Source organism: Dermacentor variabilis, chromosome 1 (genome assembly GCF_050947875.1).
Source record: "Dermacentor variabilis isolate Ectoservices chromosome 1, ASM5094787v1, whole genome shotgun sequence".
In the NCBI taxonomy this organism is placed as follows: domain Eukaryota; kingdom Metazoa; phylum Arthropoda; class Arachnida; order Ixodida; family Ixodidae; genus Dermacentor; species Dermacentor variabilis.
The window spans coordinates 238,207,954-238,233,015 of NC_134568.1; the positions used below are offsets into that span (position 1 = coordinate 238,207,954).

Consider the following 25,062-nt stretch of genomic DNA (forward strand, 5'->3'; position numbering starts at 1 on the left):
GCCTTAATGACCCACCTGCGCTGGCTGTGCTCAATGTGCTGATGCTAAGCTGAAGCGCTCTACGGCTCAAGCTCAAACCGCGCATTGAATGCCCCGGCCACGCGCGGTGGCTGCATTCCTGATGAAGCCGGAGTATGTTCGATGCCTCGGTGCACAATCGAGCGTCCGAACCGGCCATCGACCGCCGGGTGTCTCTGATAGGGCGCGGTTAATTGTTCCCTTTCAGCTAAATATATCCCCTCGTTGTATAATGACCCCGTTCATCTGCTCGGGGGGTCCAGCTATAAGAGGCGCTGAAATTTTCTTTCAGTGCCGAGACATTTTCTCTCCCAGCACGAATGAAGGGTATAATGTGGAAGCTTAAAACAAAACAGTAAAGGAATTTCACGTAATTGCGAGTAAACAAAAACAACAACAACAAAAAAAAACAGGGGAAGGAAAGGGGGGCGCTAGGCATTCGGTGGGCGTGCAACAGAGACGCTCCTTTGTTTTCGCTGCCAGGCAGAATGCCAAGTGTTCACACTGTTGCACGAAGCAGTGCATGAGTGAGTAGGCGAACAATTCAAATACAATGAATGGCATAGCTAACTGCGCACAATTATGCTTTATAATATTGCCACCAAGGTGTTGATCTTCGTATTTGAATTCTTAATCTGTTTTTACCTAGGCTATGTGTACCTAGATGCTTTTGCTTACTCAAAACGTACAAATCTCGCTTTGCGACTAGAAATACTGATTTATTTCCTTCTCGTTACAAGCGTGCCACTCCAAATATCTCTGGAAAAAGAATTAGCGCGCATATTCGCATGCCCTATCTGATAATGCTGCGCGGCTGAACTTGTGCATCGCGCGTATGGCGCCAAAGGCTGGCCATTACTGGAATATACAGTCAGTGCGAGTGGGCCCCGTTGCATTGATTGTAGGTTTTTTTTTTTTTTGGTCTTCGGACGAAGGGTGCCGAGCCTGTCTCTATCACGAAACACCTCCAAGCCTTCCGCGATCCGTGTCATGCTGGTCACTTGATGCGCTCCTTGCAAGAACACGTCGCCCTGCAGGCCTTGTACTGCTCCTTGGACGGGTTTCCGCACAGCCACTTGTGCCAGTGCTTGGCGATTTCGCGGCAGTTCACCCAGAAGTCGGCGTGTTCGCAGGCATTTGCTGAGGTAAAAAAAAAATTAAAGAAAAAAATTATAAAGAGGAAAAGGGAGATAATTCCAGTTAGTCAGAGGAGAGGCTGTTTCAGCACCTTTACCACATGACTCGCATGAGTCAAGCCATTGTACAGTACCCAGTGGCGTAGCTAGGTCGTCTGGCACCCGGGGCCCTTAGCTCTTCTGTCAACCCCCCCCCCCCCCCCCCGGGTGTAGTCGAGGAAGGCGAGGATATCGACAATGGTCGGGTGTCTTCAGACGTATATGACACCTCCCCCCCCCCCCCCCCCCCCTACTGGCCCCGTGCACCCGGGGCCCACGGCCCCCCGGCCCCCCCTGTTGCTACGCCACTGACAGTACCCTACTTTTATACTGGCCACACACCGTTTCCGTGACATCGGGCAGGGACACGATATTTAGCAATAGGTTGCAGATCGACGATCGTTTTATGGAGTGGAATTACTGGCCATCGGTGACTGCATTCTGGCTCATCGCAGTGTTTCTCCTGCTCACCCATCCCCTTCCACGCATCGATATGCCTGAATTCCCCCCTGGTCCCACAGCTTAAGCTAAAGCGTCGGCCTTTGCAACGCGAGGAGGCCATTAGTGCCTTAAAAGCATTTTTAGCGCAAGATATTTGCTGCAGTTCATACTACTGTTGAAAAATCATATCACTAGCACAAATTAAATTGAAATCTTACATTGCAGAGTCCTAAAGAAAAAGAGAGAAAGAACGAAACGCGAGCGTTGCTTTAGAGTGTAAAATCTACCATGCATTATCGATGGAAAGGTCGTTTCAAGAAGAAACTAGCGCCATATGTACTACTATTATACCACGAGAAAGAAACAACGCGATATAAACAACAACGCCACTGCATATTACAAGCGTGCGTCAAGGATAACGCCGCTAGGCGCATGTGTCTGATGTCATTCTTCCCTTCCTTCTCTCCCTCTCTTTTCTAAATTTTCTCTGAGTCCAAAATAAACTGCTCTCACTACCGTCAAGTCATATATATATATATATATATATATATATATATATATATATATATATATATATATATATATATATATATATTCTATTTCACCCGCTATCTTAAAGTGACCTCTCAGCGCAAGACGAGCCTGCAAGATTTGGAACTTGCCCGAACGTTGTCGTTGATTCTAGCTGTTGTGTATGTTCTCGCCGAACTTTCAGATTGTATGAGCAGCACGAATTGTGCAGTACTTTCTGGAAGGCACGCGGGCATCGTCGATTATACGCTGGATCGACGAGTCACGTATATAAAAGCCGACGCGCTTGACCCGTGGCTCAGATTTTCGACGATCCCCGAATGTGTTCGCCGCTACAGTTGCGCTTTGAATGGCACTTGCCTCTATGGAAACAAGTTTGCCCCATAAAGAGTTAGTTTCGCTATGTTCTTGAGCGCGTCACTACAACGTGACAATATACAGCCGCAGTATAGAGAGCGCAAGAGAGACTAATGAATCCTGGATTGACCCACGGCACGTCTGGCATGCTCCTCCAGATGGGTACGATGAATAATGATGACAGCCCCCTGTGGTTAATTTGAAATGCCGCTCTGATCTTTTGCGATTGATCGAGCCACGAGGGTTTAACGTCCCCAAGCAATGAGAGACGCCGTGGTGGATTAAAATTATGGCCACCTGGGGCTCTTTAACGTGCACGTAAATGTAAGCGCACGAGCGTTTTCGCTCCCATCGAAATGTGGCCGCCACAAATCGTACCCGCTATTGACAGCGCGCTTAGCAGCAGGGCACCATATGTATATATATATATATATATATATATATATATATATATATATATATATATATATATATATATATATATTTATATATATATATATCCACTGACCTACAGCTGCAGGCAGGTGATTGCTGATCCCTATACGACTAAAAAAAGGGAGTGCTGGCATCCAAACGGGGCACAGTGCACTGCCAAAGTGACGCCGGTTCTCGATTTTTTGCATGTTTCCGAGTTCGCTCAGCTTGTACACTGTCAGTCAAGGTGCAACGCGCCGTTGGCCAACGTTTATTATACCCACGGCAAGACGAACGTATTCACGAATAGCTGTGTTTTTTTTTATTTGTTGCTTTCCTAGTTGAGGGGGGGGGGGGGGGGTCTGCTTGTTGATTTTCTTGCGTGTTGACCGACGAAGCATGGTCACCGCAAGAAATGGTCAGTTGGCAGCCAGTGCCCTACAACTATACCGTCTTCACACTACATGTACACATTACCGCACTATATACGTCCCACAAACTTGTAAGCGTCTTTAAACAGAGTGAGAGTGATAAGTGTAGTCATTATGCTTGTTACTGTGCTCATTATGCCGCTACTAACTTCGGTCTGCATAATCACTGGTACAGCTATACGGGTGAACATTTTTATGTTTACCGGAGTTCTTAAAACTCGCCTGCTGCAGATAATGTAACTTTAGTACTTGACCTGGATTATTCAGAAGCAGACATTACTCGCACGAGAAATCGAAACACATATTCAAATAATTTTAAAAAAGCACTAATTAACTACTTAATTAATTACTCTACCGCACATGTTGTAATTTATGAATTGTAGCCGGTGCGTTTGCAATGCGTATCCACATGAAATGAATTTCTAGAATAACACCTGTCTGGGAGATATGCACCATTAAGCTCGCATAAAGATGCACTGTTGTTCCACATGTTTTTTAAACAAAACGTTCATTTAAGCAACGAAGCGCAAAAGTAATTGAACGCCCATGTATTCCGTCCCACACTTTCGGAAATATCTCGAAACTGGTGTCATCCTAGAGATTCATATCAAGTTGATACGTCTTGCAAGCTCACCGGCTATAATTCGTAAATTGCAATATGTGCCGCAAGGAATTAATTAAGAAGTTAATTACTGATCTGTCTAATTTGTTGTATATGTGCTTCGATTTTTCCTGCTAGCAATGCCCGCCTCTTCGAATAATCCAGCTCAAGGACAAGAATTATGCTATTTGCCACAGGCGATCTTTAAAAATTTCGGGAAACTTAAAATTTATCACCCCGTATATCACAGCATAAGTGCAAACTACCAGCAAAGAGCGTGATGTACTCAACTGCACAATTTCTTGGAGCGGCAGTGGCCTGGGCACTTGCTGCAGGGTTTACCTTTTGTGTACGGCTTTCCAAAGCGTTCAGGATAGTTGCCGCTGAAAGATCAGGATCAATATGAAGAGAAGCAGCTCGGTAGCAGGGTTTCAAAATCTCGAAATGCTCTGCTTCATGGCCACAGAAAGCAGCACTGAATGCAACTCACATGGGGCAGTAATTGCACACGTAGTTGTAGAACGGCTTCTTGACAACGTTGCGACCGCAGTAATGAAGGCCGCATCCTACTTTGTGCGAACTGTACCACACCATCTGTGGAGAAGGGGCGGCATGGGAAGTTGTAGCGTCTACAGCTACGGTCTTGGCACCAGAACAAGTTCCTTCGCTATAGGTAAGCACTGTATCACTGATTTTGCAGCATTCCTCAAAACTCGTATCAAAACGAGCCGGCAGGAAACGGAAACGATTAATGTAATAATTTTATCTACTACAAGGAACGTTTAACATGTTGAACGGACGAAGGACAAGTTCGCGCTGTTAAACATTTACCATGGTCCAGACCAACTGGACCACCAACAAGCCACAACAACGATCATACACAGGATACGGTGTGCATGGGCTCTGAGACATGAAAATTATCTGCTCTTTGTGCTTGTAGCCGTAGCAGATTACCAAGATGTGTTGTCACAGACCTGAGTGTAGTGGCCGACCACGGAAGGAACGTTATTTCCTGTATCTCCAAAAGAGAAGTTGTGATGTTCCAGAAACCATATCTTGATGGCGAAAAACCATGGCACTTTCACATTCGACACGAAGATATTTTGTCCACAGGATCCATAATCTGTTTCGGTAATGATGATGGCAAGGTTACTTGAGACATATCTGACACACTTCCTACAGCACACGTGTGCAGTTGCATTACAGTACACGATCCCAAAAAATCTCACACTTGATTGTAAGGCAATAAAAAAAAAAGAAAAAAAAATGAAAAAAAAGAGAGAAACAGGTGTGGCAGGGGAGCACTGACTTTCGGTTGTCAGCGTTTTTGATTAGTTGTCTTGTTCCGTATTTTGTCAACTTATTGGCGTCGTTAATAAGCAGAATGGAAATAAAGCAAATGATCTCTGTGCGAGTTGGACATCAGTCATAGTACATATCTGCCGCTATACCTCTTTTTATACTATACTTAATGGCTGTAGGTATATACCGGCTGCTTCATCGAACACTATCAAAACGTTATAAAGGTTGCCTGTGGCACATAGCACAGTTCTAGTTGATGAGCTGGTCTACTCGAAGAGGCGGACATTACTTGCAAAAAAAATTTGAAATGCATAATCAACTAATTAAAAAGTACTAATTACGTTTTAACTAATTAAGTTATGGCCCATATTGCAATTTACAAATTCTAGCCGTGGAGTCTCGCAAGACGGATCCATTTGGAACGAATTCTCAGGATGACGCCAGTTTCGAAATATTACTTCCCGAACTTTGCGGAGAAATGCATTAACGTTCCAGTTACCTTATTTAAAGAAAAATACATCGGTTTATGCATCCAAGCACAAAAGAAAGGAAAAGGAGAAAAAAAAAAGAACCGAGGGTCAGGCTTTTTTTTTTTTTATCATGACCATATGAAGCCAACATGCAACCGAACCAAGAAAAGACCGAGGGAAATAACGGTTTTTTTTCTAGTTTTTTTATTGAAGTGCAGAAATAATAAGGAAAAGGTAAATTAAAATGGACGAGGAGATAACTTGCCGCCGGTGGGCGCGCAACCCGCAGCTTCCGTACGCGTGCGCAATACCCAAGGCAGTGGACGGGAGGATGGCCGCTGTCTTAGCTGGAGTGGTCGAGCACTGCACGCGTAATGCGAAAGATGTGGGTTCGGCGCCCACCTGCGACAAATTATTTTTAGAGCGCAGCTCTTTGGCGTCCGTTCCTGGGTTTCGCGTCGTCGTCGTCGTCGGCGTCGTCGTCGGCCTCGTAACCAGCTCCGCCCCCCTTTCATCCCCCCAGCGCTAGCAGCGACCGACTGATACCGCTGGATGCCGCTGACGCCGCTAGAGAGTCAAGATAACGTGACTGCATAGAACACCGTCGCCGCCATGCAGAAAGAGGAGGAAAGGGTCCCCCCCCCCCCCTGTTCTTGTGTGGCGGATAGCTGGGGTTGACTCACTATCGCCGTCAGCGGCATCAGTCAGTCGCTGCTATCTCTTCCCTCCTCCCTTTATCGTGTTGTCCGCTTGCTGCGCGCGCTTCTGCCCCCATCGTTTGCCGCTGGGTGTACACGCCGCCCCCCTCCGCTTCCGCTTACTGCTGGTTGCTCTCGACGGCGGCGATGAGCCTCCGCTTCGGCGGCGCGAACTGCAGGGTCTTCTCGGCGGCGGCGATGAGCTTCTGCTTCAGCCTCGCTTACTGCTGGTTGCTCTCGACGGCGGCGATGAGCCTCCGCTTCGGCGGCGCGAACGGCAGGGTCTTCTCGGCGGCGGCGCTTAGCCTCTGCTTCCCCCACGGCTGTGACAACCTCGCGAGGCACTTGTATAGATCTCGTCTTTGAGAATCAAGCATTGGTGTACCAAGTCGAACATATATCAGTCTATTTCTCCGACCACAAAGCTTCCTTCATGACTGTCAAGAACTGTTAGTGGAGTCTTTGTTAAAGGAATACGTGTGAAAAATAAAAAAAAGAATTATGTGATAGCGCATACATGTGTTGCTCGATTTCTTTGCCTCAATCTATCCAAAAGGTGAAACAGCTTATTTGCTGCGCTCACATTTCGCATTAGGAAGTAACGTAATCGTCGGTAATTTTTTTTCATACACTTTCATCTCCCTTATTATTTCTACACTTCAGTTAAATGCCACACTTATTTCACTTATGCTTTCCGTGGCTTCACTGCCTGTTGGTTTCATATAGAAAGAAAAAGGGATTTTTTTTTCAGTGGGAGCAAGAAACGCGCAGGCGCTGTCACTTTCTAGGATGCAAAGAACAGAAAGCGGCGTACCTTCAACCCAGCGTCCCGAGGTGTTGTCATGGACAAGAAGTTGGCAACTTTCTGCCCAGCGCTGCGCATCCTTAGCAGCTCCTTTGTGCCATGTCTGAAAAGGACAGAATCGAGTGTGTGACTGGTATACTCGGCGAAATACACGCCAGAGGTATGCTTTGACGCATATTTGAGCGCATCGGTAAGGAACGGATTCAATAGTCAGACACCTTCAATGCCTGCGACCTTGGAGCCCTGACATTACAAAGGCAGGCCAGACGACGTTTGGCGCGGTCGTCTTTGTTTCTGAAGCACGGTTTTCAGTGAGGGCGTCAGCCTAACTGACGTCACCGACAAAGCGCGCGGGTAATTTGTTCGCTATCATGTTTGCTATCAAACTGCTCACGTGAGCTCTCCCTCTGCGTGAGCAGTTTCTGGATTTTTTGTGGCTGTAATGGCTCAGCTTCGACAGCCAAGTTATGTGGTCACAAGATGCCGTTGTATCGTTACATGTCGGTGTGAACATTCGGCTCCAGTTCGACGCGCAATTTCCGAGTTTTTGGCGGGAAAAGCGAGCTCTGCTGGTAGATGTAGTATGCGATCTATGAACGAAATGGAGTGTTGGTGGCCTCTTTTGCGGGAGTAACAGCTTGTGCACGCGAGAAATGGACAGACTCTATCGCAGAGTAAGCGATAGCTCAAAACTGGGGTTAAACATGCTGTAAACTGTCGCTGATGCTCGTGAAAATTGTGACCACTCTATTTGTATATGTATATATATATATATATATATATATATATATATATATATATATATATATATATGCTTGTTTTGTTTTCCGGTGATGAAATACACATTTCTTCGCGCGTCACCTGCAGCTTTGCACGAAAAGTATTGCCAGACACGGTAAGAGTCAGTACAAATAAGCTTTCTTGTCGTGATTCTTGGCCTTTGCGACGAAAGTTACATCCTTGGTTTCCTTTTGTAAATTTTGCAAGACATGTAAGGACATTACATTGAGACCATGAGCGTAGGTGGACGAGATGCTGGGCCGAGGGAAGTACTTTGTTAGAGCGCCGAATTGTTCTTCATACCAGAATCGCCTTTTCAGCATATCGGCTAGTTATTCTGCGAGTAAACACAAGGAATTTTTCTTCGGGTGGTTGATACATTTTCTTTTTGTGAAGCTGACACTGCGGCACAATTCTTTATTGAAATGAAAGCGTTGCGGCAAAGGAGCGTTACGGCAAAGGAGCACCTGTACGACTGGGTTTGCAAAATGAAAGGCAGCAGAAAAATGTCAAAATAAAGGTGGCATACCATTTCGAGCATATCGCTGGCTGGTGGATCAACTCTGGTGCGAAAAAAGTTGTGGTACAAGACGATTCTCTTCATCACTGGTCTGTACCGTGTATCCAAGCTCTGTTTTGGCAACATGTGTCCATACACCTTGGGCCCTTTATATAATCAATGAGTACATAAGTTCGCATGCTTCAAGTTCGCATGCTATGCGAACTTGAAGCCACATTTTGTAGCGATCCACTTCCATTTTCCATTCTTTTCGGTTTTCGTCAGTAAATGGGATGCCGTCGTCGGGGTCGGCCACTCGATGCAACAGATGATACGAAAAGAAAAATGGCAAATGAAATAGATCGCTTCAACATACGGCCCTTGATACTCAAAGGTAAGTAAGAGCGTCATGATTGCCATGACTGCAATTGCCGTGCCATGATTGCAAATAAATTCCCCACAATACAAGTGCGTTATCACCCAGTGAGCTCGTTAACGCCAGGTGCCTCGTATGTGATTCCCTACTTGGTCCTGGGTTCGACGGACCGCCGTCTTGCGAGGGGTGTACATTTTCTTCTTGACAGCAAACAAACACTGGCCAAAGTTTTAAAAAAAAACCTGATCACTCGGTTTCTTTTTTTTTTTTTGAAAACTTTGGCGAGTGCTTGTTTGCTGTCAAGAAGAAAAAAAACGATTTCCTACTGTAATCAATTGCCGGGCATATTTTTAAAGCGAAGCTTTCTTAATTTTGCTTCTCCTAGCTTCCCACTTTGCAGGTATTGACGGCTGCTGTGTATCTGTGCTGTGCGAACTTGGGCCACTGGGTACGTGCAACTGGCCGTGTTTCCGAATAGACAAGTACAACAAGAAATAAGAATTGAAGTCGGCAACACAAGCAGAGTGTGGAGAAAGAGGTAAGGCGAACAAAACTAGACCAGAGCGGGCATTGAGCGAGGAGCGTTGAGCTACACAGAAGAGCAGAAGAAGTGAAGACATTTGAGTAAACATTAAAGCAAGCTACGCTTATCATTGATTCCCACGAAGGCGGGGGATTCGCCTATTCTTTAGGCTATTTAAATAAAATGAAATCGCCGTCGCATATAGCCCGAATTCACCTGTTCAGTATAGTCTACTTGATGGGGCATGCGTTACTTACGCGTCAAACTACAAAATAAATTAGGTAATAATCAGATTGAACAATTAACGTTCAAAGTACTTGATGACAGGTTTGCGATTTCGCGACTGCACTCCAGCTGTACTGAAGGCATTCACTTCTGTAGGAACCGTTAATCTGCCACCAGCTTCGAGATACTATTATTCCCGAAATCTGCCACAAAATACATTAAAGCTCCATAGTTATTTCGCCGGGTCCATGAGAGGGAGCTTTAGCTCGTGGTCAACTTCGATATCCTTAGTGAAATGCATGTAAAACTCAGAAATGCTTTTACGAAGTAATGAGTGGACCTATTTAAATAAGGCTTGTTTCATTTTAGAGAGAAAGTTAAACGATAGCAAGTCCTCGAAGCAGAATGCAGATTCAGGACTTCAGATTTATTTTGACGAAAATTGCCAACAATTGGCTAGATAAAAAAAAAATGGAAGCGCAAAGTTTACAAGACTGTAACTCTGCACCAAAAACAGTTATCGCAGTTCTATAAACTGCAGCGGTCATGGTATATCTCAAGCGGACAAATGTGATTAATGAATTTATGGCCTAAGTAAAACTATTACAATGTTTAGGAGGGTTTTGAAAAGTTCTAGCCACAAATTAGTAATATATTGCAGAACAGTGTCAAACTCATCAATTTTGTTCGCTGTAGATGTACTCTAAGGTATAGTTTTGGTATCACTTGTTATTTCTTAGTTAAAAAGCTGTAGAGATGATACTTGTTTTTTAAGCTTTGCATATTCAAGAATATTCTAAAAAAATTATGCGTGGCTCTGCTATCGCAAACACCAGAGACCAGCGGAGCTGGGGGAAGGCCCGTAAAGTAGTGCCAAACCGCACACTTAGTCAAACTTTTGCTGGGCTTCCCCAAGCTGCGATGGTCTCGATGGCAGAGCCATGCATAATTTTTTTTCCACTGCGAGAAAGAGGACCGCAGAAGCGAACGCGCGGGTTTTATGGGAGAGTAATGACGTCACACCATCTGCGTTCCCGGCGCGCCGCTCCTTCTCCCCCACTAGACTCCACCCACCCTCGCCGCGTCGCTATACCGCGCGATGCTGTTTTTATACTCTGCTGTCACTCTCCCTCAGCTCTCTCTTCCCCAGCTCGGCGAAGCCGCAGACGTCAAGAGAAACCCACCGAGGTTCTAACAGCTCCACTGTAAAAATGTATCGCATAAATTAAAAATTCATTTCCCACAGTTACAATGATCCTGACATTGGCCCTGCCTGACTTCTATTCAAACGTATGCTCTGCAGAGTAGTTAACTAAACGTTAACTATCGTATCGTTTAATTTAGCTGATTCTTATTTGATTCGCAAAATTATGTCCGAATCTTCAAAATGACCAATCGAAATAGTGGCATTGCGCTATAGCTTCCAAAGACGTTTTCTTTGTTAATTTACAAATCCTTAAGCTGCATCAGGGGGCTTAGCTCGGTGTAGAGTTGCGTGCAGATTTCGCGAGCATAGCCAATCTTGATTAATTCTAAGCGCGAGTCGTCTTAGGAGGTAGATCTATAAGAATCCTCGGAACGCAAGCGTAATTTGATGAAAAAAAAACGAAGATCTTTCGTAACATCTTGCGGGAAATAATTATGCAGATCGAACGTCCATCTTGGAATTTATGGGAAGCGAAGCTTTCGTGAAGCGGTTAATTCAATGCTATAAATTTACTGATTTCATTCCTGCGTCTTTGGTATGAAGGAAAAATGGCGCGCGCGCATTTGCTCTCGCGCACCTGTGCTGCACAATGCGACACCGGCGGCGATCATCTCGGAGAGCTATTTGGCGTCGGCACGGCAAAAGTACGTGCGAATGTGGCCTAATGGTTAGAACATTGGGATGCTGTTCTGGGGAACCGAGGTTAGATTCCCGCGTCGGGCGCGTAATTTTTCTTTAAAGTGTGAGCTAAGGGGCAAGGCAGCAGCAGCATCTAGCAGCCACAGTCAGGAAAGTCCGGGGGGCTTCGCAAAGAAAGCTTCGCCTTAAAATGCGTCAGCAGCGGCCGTTGCTGCTCTGCTGCAGTTTGCTTCTGGTCCGGTGAAAGGTTCTCGGCTCCCGGGCCCGAACCGCCGGTCATCTTAATGCTGAGCTCGACGGGCAACGCTCGTGAGGACGGCACGCGTTTCGCAAGCGCAACTGGCAATGCGCTCATTTTCTCATCGGCACCGCCCGCGGGAGGCACGCGGCGGCGATCACTACAGACCACTGTCAGTAACTCGAAAGCCACGCTTCGCTATCCTTGCATCTTTGTCATGGTATGCTTTGTGATGCTTCTGCCGCCTTCGCTTGTGATCTTTGGCCCACCGGCCCACTGTCAGCAGCATTGGATGGCTTCGGCGGAGCAATCACGACGTTCGTCTTTTGGCGAGCATATATATACGTAAACTCTTCAGGGCGCGCTGTGAGCGGTTGTCGTTGAAGTTCTTCGTCTCTTCTCGAGTATATATACTCCCCTACGAAGTGTTTTGACGTTATTTGTGGCTTAGACAAAACCTGAGCACTTGTATCTTGTTTTTGCGAAGAAGTATGCATAATATAATAATATTATATATCATTGTAATGACGACCGCTCCATGAATGCGGACAACAACATTCGTTGAAGGAAGATACACTGCCTGCAAGCTTGTCGCACGCATATCACGTACTCATGCACAAGGATCGCACCGGTACTGCACTTACGCTGGATGTTATTGTACGCTGGCCTGCACACAAGAAAACAAGACGTTTTCCTAACATGGCGGAAGCGCTACCACCCATACAAACAGGTCGTCCATCGTGCAAAATGGCAACGGCGCCAACCATGAGGCACTTGCAGCGAGAATGCCCAAATTATGCAGCCCTCTGACGAAAGTACCGCGGAGCCAAGTGGCCAGCTTCGAGCATGGGATCCATTCCTCAGCGGAGGCCGACAGTGTACTGCGAGCACTGTTCGCTTTTACTGGGGAATCAGGCATTCTCCGCATAGTGTGACCGTGCGGGAAGCATTCCTCGTTGGCTGGCCCTGTCTTCATCTCCAAATTCCCCAACTACATTACCCTTAACTGGCTGATTAACCATCCCTCTTTTAATAAAGCTGTATCATCACCATCATATCTTGCTTCTCCGAAGAAATGTACATAATATAATAATATTATATATCATTATAATGATAAAAGCGGCCGTAGAGCATGCCAAGTGCGGTAGACAACTTTCTCAAACGATTCGTGTTCTAGTAACGGGCTAAACGAACGCACGCGGTCCCTACATATCGCTCAAAATATACGGCCGACGCCGTAGACGGGAAAGGTGTATAGTTAAAGCGACGAACAATTCATGGACCGGCTGATTATAGTGCTTCAATGCAACATATTCAACGGGAAAATGCAACCAACGTATAATGCTCCATTTTAGAAGACTTTGCATAACACGTCACATCTTGTGTTCCCTTTGTACGGTAATTTACTGAGAATGATGGCTTCAGTGCTTGCGTTCTCAGTTACCCGCCGTGGTTGCTCAATGGCTATGGTGTTAGGCTGCTGAGCACGAGGTCGCGGGATCGAATCCCGGCCACGGCAGCCGCATTTCGATGGGGGCGAAAACACCCGTGTATTTAGATTTAGGTGCACGTTAAAGAACCCCAGGTGGTCGAAATTCCCGGAGTCCTCCTCTACGGCGTGCCTCATAATCAGCAAGTGGTTTTGGCACGTACAACCCCATAAATTCAATTGCGTTCTCAGTGTGCGTCTGTTATATTTGTTTCTTTTGTGGCCATGTATATACTGCAGCAGGTAGTTCGCGTTTGCACAAAAGACAAAGTGAGTGTGAGCAAGTCAATTCGCTCCCTTATTTTCTTTCCTTGTACTAGGACACGAAGAGATGCTTCAACCTATTCAACCTGGCATATATAGAAATGTGTTCATTGTATTGACTTACTTGGCAATGTAGGAATATTTCCTCCGCAGCAAAATCCTACTGAAAGCAGCCATAGAGATGTCAATTCGTTCAACATGTTTTGCATTTCAAGATAGTACTTTCGGCTGAGTGCTTCAAACTCTGCGGAAACAAGAACAAAAAAAGTTATTAGACTTGCATGGGTCAAAAGGCAGAATCTCGAAGCGGAGAATTGGGTTATGCTTAATGAGTTTGCTCGTGCACGTACACATTATTAAGGCGAAAGCCTTAAGTGGCTCATACGCCGGTAGCCTTGACAAAAAAAAAAAAAAACGCGTCGTTCGGTCCAATGGTACAAAAACTATCATCATCATCAATGGCTCATACCCCCCTAAGCAAGCAAACAATGCAATGGCTCATCGCCCTCGTAATGCAGAGGCCACAAGCACTCAGCAAGGTGAAGCGTATAGTGTATACATTCATTGGGATCACTCGCACAACGTACAGAAATGCGGAGTCTAGTTGAGTGGTACAAAAAACTACAACAACCACGTGGCCTTTTTAACGGCTCATAACCCCGTTAGCAAGCAAAAAAGGCAGTGACTCATACCTCGGTAAGGCTGAGGCTACAAGCGCTCAACAAAGTGAAGCGAACAGTGCATACATTCAGCCATACAATACACAGAACAGCGTACGTTTCAATCAACTGCTGAGAGAATGCAACGTAAAGTCGAAAAGAATCGTCGTTCGTGCGAGTCTGACGCCGCTATACAAGCGCTCGAAGCCGCAGCTAAGCGTCGAAAACGAAGCGAAGCCGAACTGCGAAAGCAGCAATGCGACGATGCGAGACGACGCATTACCAAGTGTGCAGCAGCAGGCTTTCGTCTTCACGTGTTACAGGAGAGTAACGTGCTGCCGAACGTTTCTGTGTAACTATGAAACACATTTTTAGGAGGCGTTGTGATTCCGTATTTGATGGTGTGAAAAGCATTGGTTTGGGTCTGATCGCGCGTGCGTGCGTGCCGTCCAATTGAACGCCTCTATTTTACACAGTTATATGGTTTATATAGGTCATTCATGGGTCTCGTCTTGCATATGCGTGTGTGTAGATATAGCTGTGAATAGCAACACATTTCTTGTGCTCCGGTGTACCTTATTTCTTCTCTTTATTTATGAGCACGTTATGCACGCAATGGGGGGATTACTGAGTCAGTAGTTGAAGGCAGTACAGTGTATTTCCATGATTTCTACTTGCTTATGTACCGGCAAGCCCTGCTGCCATACTGTTACAACGTGACTATTCAGTGCATAAAGTATTATGTACACCTTCTCAAGGAACAAGAAGAAGAAATTCCATCGTAAGGACTCACACATAACGAAGCAGTCAGTGGAGAACTGCACTTTATTGGAACCCTGCTGCTCAAAGTAACTGCGAGCGCTATACTCGAATTTCGCCCCCCTCACCTGTGCATCCCATCATTACGATATCAGACGTCTTGGTGATAAAAACATTCTGGAATAAATGAAAGGAAGGCTGTCTAACACTACACAGAGATCGTGACTATATAGAACCTTTATAAACTGCCAAAAATTGTTAATTTTTTTCAAGCATTATCTGAAATACGACGTTCAACGCCCCAAACTTGAGTCTTTAATATTTCTCTTATATTTCTCTTTCGACAAGGAGCTTTCTCTCTCTCTTTTTCAGAGCATTTCATTGCCGCAATCTACAGGACGTTAATAAATAAATAAATAAATAAATAAATAAATAAATAAATAAATAAATAAATAAATAAATAAATAAGCGATAGCCCCCAATCACGGTGACGACATTTTATTGCTAAAGGATAACCAAGTGCATCCTTCAGGCGAGGAATGCTCTTCGGCATCTAATACGTTTTTTTTTTAATGCGTGTTCACCAGGAAAGACTATTCCAATGTTACAGTCGTTCTGGAACGTGAATATATATTTATGGCACTCCTCGATGCCACAACTGAAAGTATTTCCTTCCTCATTAATACCTTTAAAATATTATCCTTATTGATGAAATTAACACAAAGCTCTTAAAAAATGGTGTCTACTTCAAGTATCATTTTTACTACATCTGGAAAATCCTCTATTGTGAGGTGTATTACCGGTTAATTGACTGGAAGATTGTGATGGTTTGTTTGCTCCAAAGGGTCTGAATTTGAGCTTGTCGGTATGTCTCCATTACGGGGAAACTGCACGTAAAGAAAGAAAAAAAATAGAGACAAGACAGCGCCTGTCCGTCTTATCTCGCTTTTTTCGCCCTGTTTCCCCGTTATGAAGGTTGTTCACATAAAAAAAAAAAAACGGAAATAAACATGCACCTGAAAACTCCATCCAATATTTTTTTATATATCTTTCATGTAGATTACTCGAGCAGATGACTGTGCCGCATATTTACACCTTGAAATGAATAAGTTCTTCTTTTTGTCAAACGAATGATTTTTAGGAAAGGCCTCTCTTACGAAACCCAATTACTGCAGTCCCTAAATTATTTATGTTTTAATATGAATAAGAGCCTGAAAACAGATTTCGTCTTTCTCGATTCTTTTCGTGTTCCTTATTGCCGTCTTATTTCTAAATTATCCGACCTGTACCTATTTACTGACTAACGCTTTCATTGCCTCAGAATTTATCACTTCGCCGTCATTTTGGTGTTGTGAACAACTGTCCCGCTCCTATTACTGCCTTCACAGGTACTCCAGGAGGGCGTCTTAGGATTACTTAGCTATCATGCACGAATGTATACAGAACAGAGCTACCTGGTATATTGCCCGAAATTATGACCATAGCCATAGCATAGCACGAATTAAGCTTGACATGTCACTGTAGTATTTGGAAACTCATTGCACAAGCACTCTGCTCTGTCTACTTCACAAATGCGTTCATGCCGATAGGCCATGCCAGCTAGCGTTTGAAAACCCCCACGCCTATCACGATTACATAATCATCTTAGCTTCAAACACATTTTTGGAAAGACAGGCGCCTTGAATTTATTTGCTCTACCTCATGACATATCCTAATGGAATGGTCGTTCAGTTGATAATAATGATGAAATAAATTTTATTACGAAAAATAGAGCCGGCGATCTTGTGCATGTCACCCTCAGATGGGTGGCTTCCTTAGTCCAGGATGCCATGGCCCCCGGCCGTCCGCCGTACTCTGTTCACCAGTCGTCTATGGTCCACCGGGTCAGCACTGGTCATCAGCTCCTCCCATTGCTCTTCATGGCACTATGTTTGCTGACACCTCCGGGACACCATTCCACTCCCAAACCATATGATAGATCTTCCCGATGAAATTGTTTTTTGCAACAGATCGTGAAAACCTGCGCGTGCTTTTCACCTATAATATGCCCTGTGCGTTTATTGTCTGCTGATAGTCGTGTCCATTTCTTTCTGGTTTGGGAAGGTTTTGCTGCAATTCCTCATTTGTGGTGAATATCCAAGCACATCCACGCCCACGCACGCACTTCGATGTTAGTTCGTTTACTTAAAAAAAAAATTGACGAACTTACGTTGCACTGATTTTCTCGTTCTGGGCTTCTTTTTCCATTGTTCAATTTTTGTTACATATATTGTCTCACCGCTATTACACAATGCCCAATGCAGATCCTGTAAGGTCTTTTTCTGAATGAATGAATGAATGAATGAATGAATGAATGAATGAATGAATGAATGATGTTTGACCTTGAGTAGTGCTCTTCGCTGCGGATCTCCAGAAACTCCAGGCACAGACAACCACGATGTCGTACCAGAGGGCGAGCATGCACAACCGATAGGGTGACAACTCGAAGTTGAGCAGCGTCATCCTTTAGCTTTCGGTCGTGGCAAACCCATGGTATAAAAGCTACGTAGTGAACTTTCAGACGAGGTCTGCTTTCCAAATGCCTTTCTTGGAGGTTATCGGTCGCTTTTCCGTTCGAAATTTGTTCGCGTAGTTGGGCACAACCTGGCGGAACGCTTACAAACGACATTGAGGATTTCGTTGACCTCTGTAAGCGTGTCGATTGTTAAGTGACAGAGACCGGTAAAATTCAACACATAAAGAAACTATTGGTAATGACGTACTTCAAGTGCTCCTTGCAAAGAGCCCTCTCATTGTGTCGGAAGTCGTATAAGCATGCATGCCAAAGCTCTGAAGAATTGCGGAATCAGTGAGCATTGACCAGACACCCTTAATGAGCGGCGCTACGCTCCTTTTGTTCATTATTCTAAATATTTTAGGATATGTATTTAAAATATATCTTAAATGTGTCTCTGCTTTGTATGACAACGCATTTATTAATGCGATAGCATTATATGCAGACTTCGCCCACTATGTATGCGTATCCGTCCGATGAGAAATGTAGGCCGATCCCGAACGCAATGAAGCCTAACACAGCGTCTCAAAGCGCTAGCTGTCACTAGGGAAGAATGCGGGGAATTGGCACGTGATGCACATGCCAGACGTTTCAAAGAGCAACTTTAGCATGAGAGGAGCCTGCGTGCTATTGTGGCCTAGTGGTTAGAGCATTGGGCTGCTGTGCTGGAAGACAGAGGCTCGATTCCATCATCGGCCAGGAGAGAGAGAAAGAGAAATAGAAGGCAGGAAAGGCAGCAAGGTTAACCAGATTCATGTTTGCTACCCTGCACTGGAGGAAGGGTGTATGGGGATGAAGAGAGAGAGAGAGAGAGAGAGAGAGAGAGAGCACAGTTTCGCGCACAGTGGAAGGTTCGCCCGACGTCTACACACGGTTCCCAAGACATGTCGATATCAGGTATTGCAAGAGCGCTTTCGTGACTTTCTGTGCCATCGATGCGTACGGCCAGGGTCCAAGGATCTTCATTACGGAAAATGGTCTAGAGTCCAGCTGGTTCAGGACTGTCCGGAGAAATCGCGCTTGACGTCGTATTGGGGGCAGATACATAGGAAGTGTTCAGTCGTTTGAGTGGTTCCACAAGAGTTGCGCATGACCGTATCCCCCATTCCAATGCGGAACGAGTGGGCCTTCGCAAATGCCACCCCGAGCCAGAGGCGGCACAATACTGTCGCCTCGGAGCGGGAAATTTTCGATGGCACTTGTAGCTTTAAGGATGGATCCAGCCTATGAAGATGACACTTCGGGAGGTTGGGAAAAAACCAGTATTTGTGTGTCATAGCTTTAGCCACAATATGAAGCTTTCTTGCAACATCGGTTCTTGATAAGGGGATTGGAACTGGTCGGGCATCCAGATGGAATTTCCTTATAAGCATTATAGGTGGACTTTACCACCTCGGAGCTACTTAACAGGAAACTCGAGGGGTGTTGAACTGACGCGAGCGCGTCAAGTGTGCACCAAATTGCAAGTTTGTAAGAGATACGAGACATAGAAACGTCTCCTGTGACGCAAGTACGTACCGCGCGTACGTCATTGCACCTATACAAAAATATATCCCTCTCAAACCTATAAGCATGCTATCGCACACCTTGACAATTAGCGGTAGCGAAAACCTACCCGAATCTCTGCAACGATACTGGAAATGATTTAGCTCCGCACGTCGTACTATCTCAGAAAGTAGCGCGTCATGAATTGCCCGTCTCACACCGAATGAAATTAAGAAAGCGTCAAGGCGGAATATGTCACCATTTGCTGCGTGGGGGATTCGATATGCGAAGAAGTTTTTTTGAAACAAAGCCTCAGACATTAGCCACGCGAATTATTGACGCGATAATACTGTCGGTTACGGTCTCGACACAATAGGTGCCTCACTATGGGACGTATACTGTAACGATTTCATTTTTCATTCTTTTCGCCCATCCTCATTGACTCGTACGCAGGAGTGCAGTCGCTATCGGCGGGTGCGGACTGTCAGCGCCAGGGATGATAAGAATAAATGGAAATATTTCGTTACGAAATTCGGCTACAGTTTACTATATTCCGTGACCTGCAGTTTTTACATGCAGCTGCTTCATTTGTCGCTTTTTTTCTTTTTATCCAGAATCGCGTACTGATACTTCCCTTGAATTCCTTCCTGCATTTCATAAGGGTTGTTTATGCGCACTTAATCATACTTGAGCTTTTCTTTTTCTTTTTGCGAAGGAACTCCTGGTGCTGACGTCACTGGAGAAAAATTGGTCTACTATCGGCGACGTCGGCCATGAACTCGAAGAGCTTGCCCTTCTTATTTCTTTTTGCAAAAGCGATAGAGTTAGAGAAAGATGTCAAGGAGCATTTGGAGGGTCTGAGAATTCGCGCTTCACCGTGGCCATTGAGCCATTTGAGCTGATGGAACTCAATCTGTGTCGCCGCTTGCTCGATCCGACCGCTCTGCCGAGTGGCTAGCCATGAATCAAAGCCACGGTGATCAAGACGTATAAAACTAGATAAACTGTGTCTGTGACGTAGAAGCTGTCGCGAATGGCACGAGGGCAAGGGCCGTATAACGAATGCGGGCTGTCCACGTCCTGCAGGCAATTTGAGTATCAGTTGATATCGAGATGAGTCGCGCATCATTTCACTATTCATGAGCTGTCAGCTTGTACAGCGTAGATCAATCAAGCCGTGCGACTAGAAGAGTTCTGCCCTCTCATAGGCAGAGGGCATTCCGCAATTAAAAAGGGGAGAGAAGCGGGACAGATGTGTCTAGTGAAACTGAAACAAATTTCTATCATCGTTTTGTGTTGGACATTGTACAACTCTGGAGGCCCCTTTTAATTTCTGTTGGAAATGACGGGTTCATCAACATTCTTCGCGTGGAATGCAATCATTTCAATCTGCGAGCCGCGTGCCGCGAGAGCGAACGCCCAGCTTCGCAATATTGGTTCAAGTACCGTGCGGAGTTGATTCGACGGGCGCGCAGCGGTTCGAATGGAAGAGCGGGTGCGCAACGGGATGGCCTCGCATAGCGACGGCAGGAATTTTTTCACCGTCCTATAGCGTCCACTGATAGCACTCATTTCACGCACCACGGAGCGCGCTCGAGCGCGCGCGCTGAGCGATGTTGAGTCACGGCTTTCCGGCGACGCGTAAATAATATTGGACGAACGCGGAACCCGTACTACGAAAACACGGAGCCGATCTCTCGGCGCGAGCGCGTGAGCCGCCTACTTGGAATCGCGAGCATTTTTGCACCAGGTGACACAACGTCCCCCTCCGCACTCTGAGTCAAGAAAACTCCGCCGGAAGAAGATATGGATCCTTCTGATTCAGCGGCAGTTCCTCGTCGCGCGCAGCCGCCCTCATGTGCGCGCTTGGGCGAGGGCGCAGCGTTCAGTACTATCCGCGCTAGCGGCGGCTGCTAGCGCTGAGTTGTGAATGCGCTTCGAAAACTTTCTTCGGTACCGCGCCCAGACCGAGTGCTGCGATCGGACCGAAAAAATGCTCCCGTCAGAGAGTGCGGCGCGTGGTCGGCCGTAAGTTGAGCGATCAGTGCGCCGCCTCGTACCAGCTGTTTCAATGTAGAGCCGGCGAACACCGTAGCCGCTTCACCATGAATTCGACAACTGCGGGATCACCATCGCTCGGCACACCACCCACGCCGTTGGAATACGATGGGTGTTACGGCTATTGGTTCGACCTGTCGTTTCAAGCCGTGCTCGTGGGTGTCGCGTCCGTGGGTGCTGTAGTCAGTGCTGTTATGGCTGTGGCCCTGATTCTCCGGTCGCCAATGCCGGTAGACTGTTTGTCTGCTCGACTGCTCGCAAGCACTTGCGTCGCGGCGGTGACTCTGTGCGTTGCTTCGCTCGCGACTCCGGCGTTTCAACTCAGCGGCAAAGCACCCGGCCGCGTCGAGTGCGTAGTAACGGGGTCCCTGTACCTATCCTCGGTGCAGACAATGGCCTTCTGCATCGTGTGTCTGAATGTGGACGAGTACATGCTTGTTATGCACTACGGCTCCCCGCATCGCAAGTGGATGAAGCATGTCTTCGGCGTCGTGCCCTGGTTGGTCTCCTGGGCGCTGACCATTCCGCGCTCGGTAGAACACTGGGGATGCTTTCGACCAAACAGGTTCACTAGTCACTGCATGCTGCAGGGCCCTTGGTCGACTCGCGTCGTGAACGGAATCGCCACAGTGTTAGTGCCCGTAGGTGTCACCACCGTTATTTACATGGTGCTCATGTTTTACGTGCTGTCAGCGAAAAAGAAGTCTTCTCAGCCTTTGCCAGACACGAGTATGCCACGCTTCATTCAGGTTACGAGCTCAAGAGACAGCAGTCAAAAGCTTGAAAGGGACTTATCTTCATTGCTCTTTGTGCTGTCGCTTGTGTGTACTTTCTACGTAGGCTATCTGCCGTACCTGATAATCGAGAGTTACTTCATGGAGTACGTTGGTTGCCTGGGCATTCGCTTGGCGTACCTCTGGTGGATTTGCGTGGGTGGCTGGGGTCCCTTCTTTAATTTGGTTAAATGTTCAACATATCGAAGTGCATGTCGCAAGGCGTGGTGCGGGCGAACGTTTTCTGGTTCAGATGGGAGAGCGGAGGACTTTGGAATGTAATTGGTGTTGCAGTATGCACCAACACAGATCAACGCTTATTACCTTCTGCTGCCCCGCTACACCCAAAATATAGGCGCATTGTGTAATATGATACGTGATTAAACTTCTAGAACTTTGACCGTTCATGGTCTACGCTCGGTGATGTAGTTTGAAACTTTCTGAGTACTCTGTCATGAATCGGTACGTCTTTAGAATATTCCAGAACAAAATTCGCTATAATATGTAGTATCGAATGCGAAACCTCGGCTCGAATACGAATCAAAGAAGGAAGTTCTTTGACTCGCATTCGGCAGTCTCGCGGATTCGATTGCACAAATGTTTGCGGAACTTTCGTTGAAAACATCTCGGCCCGAATTCACGAAGATTTCCGTTTTTAAGTTCCTTACCGGACGACCGCATTGGCCAATAGTGTATATATATATATATATATATATATATATATATATATATATATATATATATATATATATATATATAATCGCTATCATAATCTGCCAGTATTTTTTCTTACGAACCACTCCGGTGCACGAACTCTTTGTTAATGCGGGTTCTGAGCTTTCTACGTCGAATAAATTGGTGAAGTAAGCGCAAAGAGACGCTGGATGTCGAATGAAATTGCTAAGGGGTAATGTGCGCAATTTCGACATGAAAAAGTGCAAAACGATTTTATAGTGCATTAAATATTCAATTTAGTGTTAGCGGTTGTGTTCTTGCCTAAAATGGCTTGAAATTTACGCTTGCGAGTGTACAACGCTTTGTTTTGCCTATCCGTATTCGTGTTTCATTGTTTGAAGTGTTCGTGCCTGATGTCGCCGCACTTAACTGTTGCGTTGAGAGCGAGCGTTCTCGAAACTGTCACCCATGGCGGCGTTCATCGCTGCCCTACTTGTTGTATCGACGTCATATTCCGCGATTGGGCTGCAAGTACTATGCATTTATTTGTCTTACTGGATATGTTATCCAGCGCTGTAATTGTTCGTTACGGGCTGAGCCTCATCACGAACAAGCGCAATGAGGGGTACTGCCTGTGTACACCGCGACTCCTAAATGCAATGCAGCGTTCAGTGAACATGTACCGACTTCTTGATTCGCTCGTGCGCAACCCAAATGAATGTCTCCTTTATTCTTCTCTTTTTCCTTTCTTTCTTTATCCATTCTTTTTATTTGTAACTTCTTATAGTGGGAGCCGCTTGCGCTCTTTCTATTCCTAGAGCGATGCGGTTGGCAATAACTGTCATCGGAAATTTTTCCATTTTATCAATGACAACTCTATCGCGAAGAGACTTATTACACCATTTTAAACGTAAAGCTCTAAGCACCAGGTGAAAGGTACAGTGTGAATGCACGAGAGTTAACTGGTCCGGCCTCCTTGCACCAGTGGCGATGCAACCATATATTTTGATTGAAAGTTCTAAGTTCTTTTTTTCAGTCTCCTGCTCTAGTAGGAGACAGACAAACCCCTCCATTCACCATTTTCCGCATAGCCGCAGTATGCGATGGTTAGTAATTTTTCCTTGACTGAATGTTTGTCGCTGGCGAAAACGCACATTCTGTTCATACGCCTATTGTAGTTGTTGCTGATCTTGTAGAGATCGTGTTGAAGGTTCTGCTCTACAGAATACATTTGCGAATGAGAAAGAATAATAGTAATTAAAGATTATAAGAGCGAGGGATTATGGTATATATGCACAATGAAGCTTCCACTGGCTGAGTCAAACATGATACGATCTCAAATGGAGGCGTTCCCAATTGCTGACCACTGTGAGTACAACAATATGAATGGAAAATTCCTACTGTTCCCTTAATTCGATGTATGACACCGGGAAAGTTCTTGTGATTGACACTGTGTGAAAGCCCTCGTGGTGCCAGTGTAAAGATAGTATAACTAAATATTTACTTCCTTATTCAAGAGGAGAGTGTTGGATATCATTTGTGCCATAAGTTGTATATTTAAAAGTGACACTATTGATTGTTTACTTTTTTGTGTGCGGTGGTACTATAATTTTCGCTAAATAAAATGCCAATGAATGACATTGATCGTGCTGTTCTAATAAGTGCTGACATAGCAACGTAACGCTGAATTCGTCGATCGCGCGCCCGGGGGTAATTCTTGTATTATCGTCGGGGTCTTGTGTTTGCTCAATTCTGGATAATATAGTTAGAGAAGCTGATTAACATAAAGAGTGCCCTTACCGAGGGTTGAAGTCTGATAGTACTTTTAAATTTTTGAGTGTGTGTGGGAGCCAGTTACTTTCCTTCAACTCTGCCTGTCGTCACTGCCACTCCCTTTCCCGGATTGCTTCACAGTTCTCCAGAGTGTTTGGAAAATTATCTCCCGCATCCGTCGCATTGTTGACTCTCTGATCATATAAGCATTCGCGTTTCATGCAAGCTAACAATAATATGCATGCGAAAAAAGAGGGCGAGAATGAACGACAGGGTACGCCTGCGGTAAGGACAGGGCTCAACATCGCAGTGATTCCAGCGTGCTTCGTTATTTCAACGCTACCGGCAGCGCTGACTTTGCCGAGAGCGTCGACGACATGCGTTTAAGCTCAATGACGCGTGGTCGGGATACAATGGGTGCCACTTACGGAAACAAGTCACGGTAAACCACGCTGGTACACACAGTGCGCGCATTTCAAGCCGCCCGAATGCCCCACGAAAAGGGTTGCGCGAACTCTGAGCATGCGGCACTTACGTCTTTGAAAGGAATACCGCCGTACGGATGCGCTGGGCGCCGGTCCTCTGCTGCCCCGGGGCCAAGGCCCTAATGCGCGCAAGGAGTTCTCTTCGGGCGCTCGGCGAGGCAAATAACGCCCGCGCTCGGTGAGCGGTTAGCCGCCAGAGAAAGGCAAATAGCGAGGAGGTGGAGGAGAGGACGCGGGTTCCGCGCGTCTCACTACAGGGCCGGAGCCAGCCACCTCGTCGCCAGACGAGGGTCGCGTGCGGCGCGCCGACGGGCACTTTCAAAGAAGGCCGCGTTTGCAAGACAGCGTGGAAGGTAAA

The 25,062-nt window shown here is 46.0% G+C and overlaps 1 protein-coding gene across 1 annotated transcript; it reads right to left on the minus strand.

Annotated features, from left to right (window-relative positions):
- Nucleotides 1-712: 712 nt before the first annotated feature.
- On the minus strand, nucleotides 713-24,887 carry LOC142573135 (cysteine-rich secretory protein 2-like). Its single transcript, XM_075682670.1, has 8 exons — nucleotides 24,755-24,887; nucleotides 13,608-13,727; nucleotides 8,553-8,689; nucleotides 7,253-7,346; nucleotides 4,943-5,091; nucleotides 4,459-4,562; nucleotides 4,260-4,351; nucleotides 713-1,158 (listed from the first exon to the last, which is right to left on the minus strand). The coding sequence occupies exons 2-8, from the start codon at nucleotides 13,690-13,692 to the stop codon at nucleotides 1,016-1,018; spliced, it is 804 nt and encodes a 267-aa protein (XP_075538785.1). The 5' UTR covers nucleotides 13,693-13,727; nucleotides 24,755-24,887; the 3' UTR covers nucleotides 713-1,015.
- Nucleotides 24,888-25,062: the final 175 nt, after the last annotated feature.

Bases quoted from the DNA above. Each gene is read 5' to 3' on its own strand.
- LOC142573135 (XM_075682670.1), bottom strand. From the start codon at position 13,692: ATGCAAAACATGTTGAACGAATTGACATCTCTATGGCTGCTTTCAGTA. The intron at 7,347-8,552 runs GTATGCCACCTT...TGTCCTTTTCAG, and splicing joins CCAGCGATATGCTCGAAATG to ACATGGCACAAAGGAGCTGC. The intron at 1,159-4,259 runs GTTGAGTACATC...TTTTTACCTCAG, and splicing joins CCGCTCCAAGAAATTGTGCA to CAAATGCCTGCGAACACGCC.